Here is a 9,805-nt window from a genome sequence, read left to right as displayed (position 1 = left end):
GCTCATCTGACTAAGTGAATATCCCTAGCTCCAAAAGCTGCAAAGATATATCATATCTGCCAGTTTCCCCACAATTGTATTTCTTTTAATCCTTATCTTCTTTCCCAGTGTTACTCTCTGTCTCTATTATTCGTCAGAATGCCACCTGCCACTGGGTCTGTCTATATGTTCTTACTAAATTTTCCTTCCTCTCTTCACCTCAGAGCAGAACATGCAGATATGTATATATGAAATAGGTTTTGGTATACCGCCATCGTGACACTGCTTCCCCATCTGTGGTTTTGGAGTGTTTGAATGTAAATATCTGAGAGCTCTCCAAGGTATTAGCACAGCCTGGAAGGCTTGAAGCTAAAACTCAAAACAGGGCAGTTTTCACCAAAATAAATCTCTTAACAGAAAGAGTTAATGAATTAGACACTAAAGAGATGACTTAGAAGGTAGTGGTAGTTGCACAGCTATTACACGTATGTCCATTTCTTGCATCTTAGCAAGAACCCAGGAGGCCAGCACAGTGTGCGGAGTTTGCAAGTACAAACACCTGGGCTCAGATTCCAGCTTTGCCACTAAAGTCTCCTTGAACATGTTACTTCTCCACTCTCAGCATCAATTTTCTCATCTTTGTTGATAAGAATAGTAAAAACCACTAGTCTTATAGAGAGAATTAAACAGGTTCACAGAATGCACATAACTCAGAACAGAGTTTGGTGTATGAGTCCTCTGTGTCTCATTCATTATGTACTCATGATTGAATTACTGACTTTCAGTGATATTTATAAAACATATTTTAATTCCTCATGGCAATATATCTTAGATGCATGGAAAAACTGATGGTAATATCCTAACTTTATATATAAAGACACTTAATTCTAGGGACATAAAACCATTTCCCAAAGTTAGCCAGGTAGTCAGTGATCACTCTTAGAGCAAATGCCAAATCTCATGTTTTATCTAGTGAATTCCTAGGCAACTGCACAGATTGCAGTCCTGTCCTGGCATCCTCTCAGAATCAATGCAACATAAACAGCCAAGACATTTTTCTCTGTTTCAAAAATGGTTAGAGCAGGCAGAACTTTCTGCAGCAAAGTATTGGGACCAGGTCATGCATTTTCTTTTCTAAGTGAAAAGCAGCTTCCAAACTCAACTATGAGAGGCGTGGTTCTCTGTATATCATGTAACAAACATTTGTAGATAAAGAAAAAACCCATTTGGAATTCTCTTATCAGAATGGCCTGTTCAGTAGTACCATGAGATAAGTTTGTTTTTATTTTCAAAGACATGAATTGGATCAGAGACAGTGGAAGGTAAAAGTAGAGGTCAGCAGACACTTACCTTTTCCTTCTTGCTGTTTTAGATCCCATTCCTATGACCTAGCCTCTGCTGAAGTCTTCAAAATAATTGCTTGACATTTCCATTCATAAAATTACCCGCATGGTTGTCATAGTTTGTAAAAATGCTGTATGGATTTCTAGTACCTAAACAGTCTAAGATCAATCAACAGCTGGTTGCAGCTTCTCTATCCCTTCGCTCTTTCCAGCTCTTGCACTTTAAGCTCCAGGCAATAATTTTCAGCTTTACTGATGATACCAGCTTATTCCAAGTCTGTCTGTTTTTTTTTTTTTTTTTTTAAACTCACCAGACTGCTGCTACTTCTTGAAATAAACTTGTGCAACTCAAGAGCACTCTATAATCTTAAAAGCTCAACTCAAATACACTTTCTGAAATCTTTCTTTTATCTCCATTTTTTTCTCCCCTCTGTTAGTTATTATAGAATGGAATAAGATTTGCTAAGCAACTATACCTAAAACTTCTCATTGTGCTTACTTCTTGAGTATGCTTGTGCTTCTACTAGCCAGAAAAATTTCTGATACAAAATTCATGCTTTTTAAAATTTAATATTCCCCTTATATAGCCTAGAATGTAGTATATATACAATAAATTTTGGTGGATACATTAGCCGATACAATGTCTAAGAGAAATAGTTAATTTGTAGTTATTCACCTAACATGTATAAACACTTTAATACATGCTGTTAAAAGAATAAGAAAACTAGTCCTCAATGTGTTTATGGCTGAATAGAGAAGAGTATAACAATTAAGTATATATAGATTTGATATTGATGAAAAAGAGATGAAAACCTCAATCTTGATTCATTCTAAGTTGTTTTGTTTTCAAGGTAGATGGAAAATCTCTGATCAATAGACCAGGTATCATGGGATAATTGATGATATTACACACTGGTATTCTCTACTTTAGCCCCTTCCCTTTATTACAAAGTCTTCTTTCTGAATATTTAAATCTTTTTCTTTGTCATTTACTATATTATAATGTAATATTTGCATATGTATTATAAGTTCATTATTCTAGATCTTCTGTCTTTTATTTCATATGTAATGAAGCATAATATATAATTATATATAATGGAATAAGTAATGAAAGTATATTACTATATAAATATGTAAAATATTTCATATATTAAATGATAAAAGATAAATACATTATTAGATAAACCACAAGCTCTTCTTTTAAAATTTTATTTGAAAGTGTTAGTTGCTCAGTCATGTTTGACTCTTTGTGACCCTGTGGACAACAGCCTCTGTCCATGGAATACTCCAGGCAAGGACACTGGAGTGGGTTGCCATTCCCGTCTTTAGGAGATCTTCCCAACCCAGGGATCAAACCTGGGTCTTTTATGTAGAAGGCAGATTGTTTACCATCTGAGCCACCAGGAAAGCCCAAGTTTTATTTCTTTCTGACCCAGGAATCGAACCTGGGTCTCCCCTGTTGCAGGCAGACGCTTTACCGTCTGAGCCACCAGGGAAGCCTTAAGTTTTATTTATACATATTTATATATTGATTTTGACTTCACAATCATTTTTTTGGAAACTGTGCTAGATATGAAGGACATCAAGATAATAGACATCACATTCAATACTCTTTAATGCTAATAATGTATAAGTAGAGAAATACAGAGTTGTAGAAATGAATTGCAAAAGTGACTTCTGTAAAGCTTTGCCAAAATGCTGATTAAATTGAGTCTTAAAGAATGTAAAAATATCTAAGCAGATGATGAGTATGAGTATATAGTATGTGTATGAGTGAATACTATTAAAAATACAGCATGCAGTAAAACTTAACAATGGAAAACCACATTCTAAGTTTGGAGAACTGAAAGTGTTTCCTTCTGAGGCTTGGAAGGAGTTATCAAAAGCCACCATATTTGGCTTAGGCATGATTATTGAGGGGCTAGTAAACTACATGAAGGACTTTTGACCTTGTGTTTTAACACTTTCACCCATACATGAAATACAATATTTGTTCACACCTTTATCCCCAACCAAAGCACTGCCATTCTAGATCCACTACCTCAGTTTTTACATTATCACTGTAAATTAGAACTATTCATCATCTCCATGTTGCAGTCAAATAAACCAAAGTCCAGTGATATCTAGAGATTTATTCAAGATACACAACTAAGATGTGAAAGACCAAGACTTAAACCTTATCTGCCTCCAAAATCCTTGACTTTTCATCATGTTCCATAGACTTCCATTAACACAAGGAGAAGCAATGATTGCATGTGTGTCTAAGCACAATAAATATGACTTTGGTGGTGTCTTGGTGGATTTTAATGACACAAAAGAGAAATTTTGAAAACTTGTGCTAAGACAACATACTTAGTAGTAAAAGAGATATAGTTTAAAAAATCAAAAACTTGACAGGATTGTTGTTAAATAAAAACTTCAGGACAAAAATTTAAGGTCTTAAAGTGTTACCCTTTTCAGCTACATTTGTATTTTAAAAGAGACTTGAGGAGTGATAATGATTAATTTGCCATAAGTTCTTCAAACATCCAGAGTTTTGACAGTTGGCTGGGGATAGTACTTATATTCATTTAGTTGCCCTAATCATATTATTATGCAATTGCCATAATCATAAAAGTTATATATATGATTTATGTGTGGCACCCCACTCCAGTACTCTTGCCTGGAAAATCCCATGGACAGAGGAGCCTAGTGGGCTGCCGTCTATGGAGCCACACAGAGTTGGACACGACTGAAGTGACTTAGCATAGCATAGCATAGGATCTTAATTATGACTAGGTGTCAAATGAGTAGCTGGTAACAATATGTCATAGGTTGGTGGGACACTAGGTCAAAGTTTTCATGATAAGAAAGGCATCAAGACAGTGGTTTTTAATTTTGTTCTTGAAAATTGTGGAAATGATCAGTCTGATTTTTCCAGGCATCAACTGACTTGGAACTGAATTGATACACACTGTTCTTAACTACTCAATCTTCTTATTTCATTATGTGCAAAACTTCAATAATTTTAACTTCTTCCTATTTATTGGCTCAATATCCCAATGGTAGTTAAATCCTAATAATTTTCACTTCATGCTCTGAAGCATTTCTTGCATCCTATTGATATCAACTTCATTGTCTCTAATTGTGATTGTCTACACTGTTATGTTATGGATTTCACAGGTAATGCTAGTGGTAAAGAACCCACCTGCCAGTGCAGGAGACACAATAAATGTAGATTTGATCTCTGGGTCGGGAAGATCCCCTGGAGGAGGGCATGGCAACACACTCCAGTTTTCTTGTCTGGAAAATCCCATGGACAGAGGAGCCTGGCAGGCTCCTTATGGACCTTATGTGTCCATAAGGTCACAAAGAGTTGGACACTACTGAAGTGACTTAGCATGACACTGTTATTATTAGCTGCCTACATAGTTTCTGGACTAGGCTATCTTCTGTTTTAAATGATTCTACACTGTGCAGGCATATTTATCTAGCAAAGGAAAATTTAAAGCAAACCAAAACCCTCCTACAAAGCCTAGGCTATGCAGATAATATGTATTGATATTGATATCCTTGAAAAAGTAACTCAAATTTACCTTGTATCCTATTCTTTTATGTGGCATAGTCAATAAGCAATAATCATGCTTCAAATTTAGTTCCTTTTTCCTATGACATCCTGTAATGTACTCTCCATTTCTATATTCATTTCTTTTTAAAAGATAATTTTATTTATTTTTGACTATGTTCAGTCTTTGTTACTGTGTGAGCTTTACTCTAGTTATGGAGAGTGGGGGCTATTCTCTAGTTGCAGTGCCACTTGGGCTCAGTAGTTGCCGCTCCTGGGCACTAGAGCGCAGGCTCAATAGTTGTGGCGCTTGGGCTCAGTTGCTCCATGGCATGTGGGATCATCCCGGATCAGGGATCGAATCCATATCTCCTGTATTGGCTGGTGGATTCTTTACCACTGAGTCACTAGGGAAGCCCTCTATATTTATATTTTACTATCAAGACATTGTTTATTCTTTGATTGTTCTCATCTCTTTGAGAGCACAGTTGATTCAATCTAAGCCTTGTCCTCTATAGATTCTTCTCCCTACTCTACATTCTCATAAATGCACTGCTTACACAGATAATAAGATGCATATTTTCATGTTTCATCATGGCCCTACCTTACTTAATCTATTTGGTAGATTCTGATAAGGCACATTGATGTTTATAATTCCTACATTTCCTACAAAATTCCATTACTTTTATATAGAAAAAAATGATATTGAAAAGGTGTTGAGAATTTCAACCTTGATGCATTTTAAAACTTTTGTTTTATTCTCAAGATAAATGGAAAACCTGTGATCAACAGATCAGGTATGCCACTTCACAAGATAACCAATGATATCATACTCCAGTATCCTCTACTTTTGCCCTTTCTCTTTACCTATATCCAAAGTCTTATTTCTCAATATCTAGATCTTAATTCCCTGGTGGCTCAGACAGTAAAAGCGACTGCCTACAATGTGGGAGACAGGTTTGATTCCTAGGTCAGGGAGACCCCCTGGAGAAGGAAATGGCAACCCACTGCTGTATTCTTGGAAAATCCCATAAACAGAGGAGCCTGGTAGGCTACAGTCCATGGGGTCGCAAAGAGTCAGACAGGACTGAGTGACTTCATTTTCTTTCTTTCTTTCTAGATCTTAATTGCCAAGGGAATTGCTATACAATTCTTTCAGTTTCTGTTTAATATGACTTCATCACTCTGGAGTGAATAATCAAAGCAAGAGTAATGCAGTGGACCAATGGCAGCAGACTCCTTGGGTTCATCCTGGTAGGTTTTTCTGACCGACCTCAATTACAGCTCATTCTCTTTGGGGTAATCCTGTTTCTTTACTTCATGACGCTCCTCGGCAACTCTACCATCATCCTCGTATCCCTCTTGGATTCTAAACTCCATAATCCCATGTACTTTTTCCTCTCCCATCTCTCCTTCCTGGACCTCTGCTTTAGCAGCAGTATTATTCCTCAGCTTTTAGTCAACCTGGGGAGTTCTGATAAGTCTATCACATATGGTGGCTGTGTGGTTCAGCTCTATGTCTCCCTTGCCCTGGGATCCACGGAGTGTGTCCTTCTGGCTGTAATGTCCTATGACCGCTATGTTGCAGTCTGCCGTCCTCTACATTATGCCTTTGTCATGCACCCTCGGTTCTGTAACATCCTGGCCTCTATGGCGTGGCTCAGTGGGGTGACGACCACCCTTATACAGTCCACCTTCACCCTACAACTCCCCTTTTGTGGGAATCGCAAAGTGGATCATTTCTTCTGTGAAGTTCCTGTGCTCATCAAGTTGGCTTGTGTGGACACTACTTTCAACCAGGCAGAACTCTTTGTGGCTAGTGTCTTATTCTTGGTGGTGCCATTGTCACTCATCTTGCTGTCCTATGGGAACATTGCTCAAGCAGTTCTGAAGATAAAGTCAGCCATTGGACGACATAAAGCATTTAGGACCTGCTCTTCCCACTTGATGGTTGTCATCATCTTCTATGGAACCATTATCTTCATGTATCTCCAGCCAGCCAAGAGTAGATCCAAGGACCAGGGAAAGTTTGTGTCTCTCTTCTACACTGTGGTGACGCCCATGCTTAACCCCCTTATTTATACCCTGAGAAATAAGGAAGTCAAAGCAGCACTGAAAAAATTTATGGGGAAAACTTTATGATTTAGTGAGGCATGATTGTCAAAATATATTTAAAAGAGCATTATTAGGACAGTAATTTAATGGATGATGACAACAAATAATTCAGTTATGTTCATAACCCTATAAGTAAGTTTCCATAGAAAAATTTTAAACAGAGCTTGAAATTCTAAGTTGGACAAACTTGAGTTTGAATGCCCATTTCATGACAGAACAGCTGGGTGACCTGAACAATTTGCATAATCTTTACATCAGCTATAAATATAAGCTGGAATGAATGATATTGAGCCACTTAAATTAAAATTAGATCATTCTAGGTATTTTATTGCTTATAAAGTTTATTCATAAATTTAATTTATTTATTGGTCATAACTACATGAGTATTATACTTTTTCTTTTGCATGGATTGAAATATTTTGACCAATTACTCATGTCAGAAAGAACAAATCCTAAACATCCACACTATTATTCTTTCAGCTAACCATGGATTCCTGAACCCCTCAGGTTGTGATCCCATTATACACTGAGCTCATTATTGCTGTGCTTTCCTCCTGTTTGACAATTTTCTGACTTTTTAGTGTTTCTCTCCCTAGTAGATTTTCAAGAATGGCAACTATGCTATGACCGGATCAAAGCTTAAAGTAAAATCTGTACAAAGGTGACTCCCAGATTTGTGCTTCAATATAGGTATTTACTGTCTATATTTTCATGTTCAATTATGTATTTCACTTCTATACCTGGGTATATTAAAACAACCTCAGAATTAGTACATCAAAGCTAAGTCAAAAGCTCTCTGGTTTTTTGGTTATTTTTTACTATTCTCAATATCACAAAATGGAACATACATCATCCCAACTCTGTCTCCTATTTCATTTGCTGTTTGTAACTTATATACAGTCTTGTGGATTTTACCTTTTAGTTATCTCTCTAGTCTATCCACTTCTTTCCATTTTAATTTTCTACCATAAGTGCACTTCTAAGATGGCCTCCTTACTAAGCAGAAGATATTTATTTAATGAACTAATCATGTTTTCCATTATATATGTTACTAGGTACATGCAATTTTTAACTCCTCATGAAACTTATATTTGTCTTATCTCCTTTATGAAGTACATTTGTTTATTAACAATTATTCAGGCATTGAGAACACAGATGTGAACAGAACAGCATCCACTCTTGTAAAGGGTTTATATGCTAATCATCCAACTCAGACGATTGATAGATTTTCACTGTGTGATGGTATCTCTTGTCAAACAATAGAAGTCAATGTTAGATAGAGAAAAACCTCACTTTCATCAAATTGATTGTAAAATCAAATTTATCTCAATATAATATTAATGGCTGCATGTTTTTATTTTATTTGGATTTTTTATATTAAGCTGATACGGTTGCAAAGCAACATTATCTAGGCAGCAGCACCTCACCTTGAAGAAGGAAGAATGAGTTTATACTGTTATTTGCTAAATCACAATTGTTTTAATATGTGTGTAAGAAACGAAAGAATTTATGGGTAAATTTTAAAGGGTCTGATAGCTTATAATAGCCAAATAGTCTTCAAGTGGTATGTTTTTGGTGACAGAGAGGACATTTTTCTTTAAAATGATTAGAAGACTTACATGATATATACCCAGATATAGCAAGATATAACTGAAAATAAAATGTTTTCCCCTATATTGAGGAGGGTGCAAGCATCTCTGAAATCCAAGTAAACTAGAGCTTAATAATAGAAAAATGAAAAGGAAAACAAGCTTATGCAGCATAAGCTCTGACAGGTTTCTTTCTTTTATTTTTTTTTTGGTAACATAAATGCCTGACTTAGGGTTTGATTGCTGAGAGACCCATTTCAGTGGTGAATCCATAACAGATGGCTATCTGACAAATTGTTGGCCACCTTACTTGATAAAGAGACAGGCCACCTCCACCCAATAAGGCTCTTTTGTTTTAGAGATCATAGATCACTTCAACAACTGACCTTTTGGGCTGATGAGGACTTTTTTCTCTTTTGGCTTTCTTCCTTTCTTTGAAGAATATTAATTCTCTCTCTCTCTCTCTCTCTATATATATATATATATATATATATACATATATATATATACACACACACACACACATATGTATGTATATATTTGAATATTTCTCTTTTATAAATAAATTCATGTGTATCCTTTTTTTTCAGATTTCACATGTAAGCAATATCATATATTTGTCTTTCTCTGGTTTGGGCAGTTTAAATTTCTGCTCTTGTGTTTTAAGTTCACCTACAAAGAATGAACTTAAGAAATCCTAGGTTCCTACCCATGATTTCAATAAAGTCAGAACCCCAAGCCCACTACTCTTCTCCCCAACCCCATGTGGCCCCATGTGTACTGGGTAATTATTAAATCTTGTAAATAGTAAAGCTTTATTTTTCAAAGTTTCCTGAAGGTTATTGCTGAAGGGTGTTTTGCAAGTATATAAGAACTGCAACTGTGTCCAGTCACAACATTGATTATTGATAGTCTGACATCAGCACAAAACAGCTTAATAGGCAGGATATAGAATTTGGGGATTGTTGGTAAGCATATCAGACTTAGACAATCAAGGAAAAATGGGGACTCTTTGGTTTTGAATAAAAACAAAGCAGCAATTAATTTTTCTTCTGCAGAACAACTAAAGTATTATATGAATAGAGAAGAGAAATAAGAATAGAATTATTAACTTATCTGGTCAAAAATGTAAAGTGGCATTTTACACTAGTGAGAACAGAGCGGTGTAATAATGCTTGACATTTGCTGTTCAATTGTAAATCATTCTAGAGCTACTTCAATACTGTGGGCCAATT

General features: G+C 35.9%; 1 protein-coding gene across 1 annotated transcript; it reads left to right on the top strand.

Moving 5' to 3' along the window:
• The first annotated feature begins 5,977 nt into the window (after window positions 1-5,977).
• On the top strand, window positions 5,978-7,008 carry LOC102400033 (olfactory receptor 2G2-like). The gene has a single exon (XM_006043720.2). The coding sequence runs from the start codon at window positions 6,079-6,081 to the stop codon at window positions 7,006-7,008; it is 930 nt and encodes a 309-aa protein (XP_006043782.2). The 5' UTR covers window positions 5,978-6,078.
• Window positions 7,009-9,805: the final 2,797 nt, after the last annotated feature.

This window comes from Bubalus bubalis, chromosome 9 (assembly GCF_019923935.1).
Source record: "Bubalus bubalis isolate 160015118507 breed Murrah chromosome 9, NDDB_SH_1, whole genome shotgun sequence".
Lineage (NCBI taxonomy): Eukaryota > Metazoa > Chordata > Mammalia > Artiodactyla > Bovidae > Bubalus > Bubalus bubalis.
Note: the sequence above shows the minus strand (reverse complement) of the source record. Positions and strands in the feature narration are given on the sequence as shown.

What these genes read in the sequence shown, in the direction of transcription:
- LOC102400033 (XM_006043720.2), top strand. Translation starts at nt 6,079, where the DNA reads ATGCAGTGGACCAATGGCAGCAGACTCCTTGGGTTCATCCTGGTAGGT.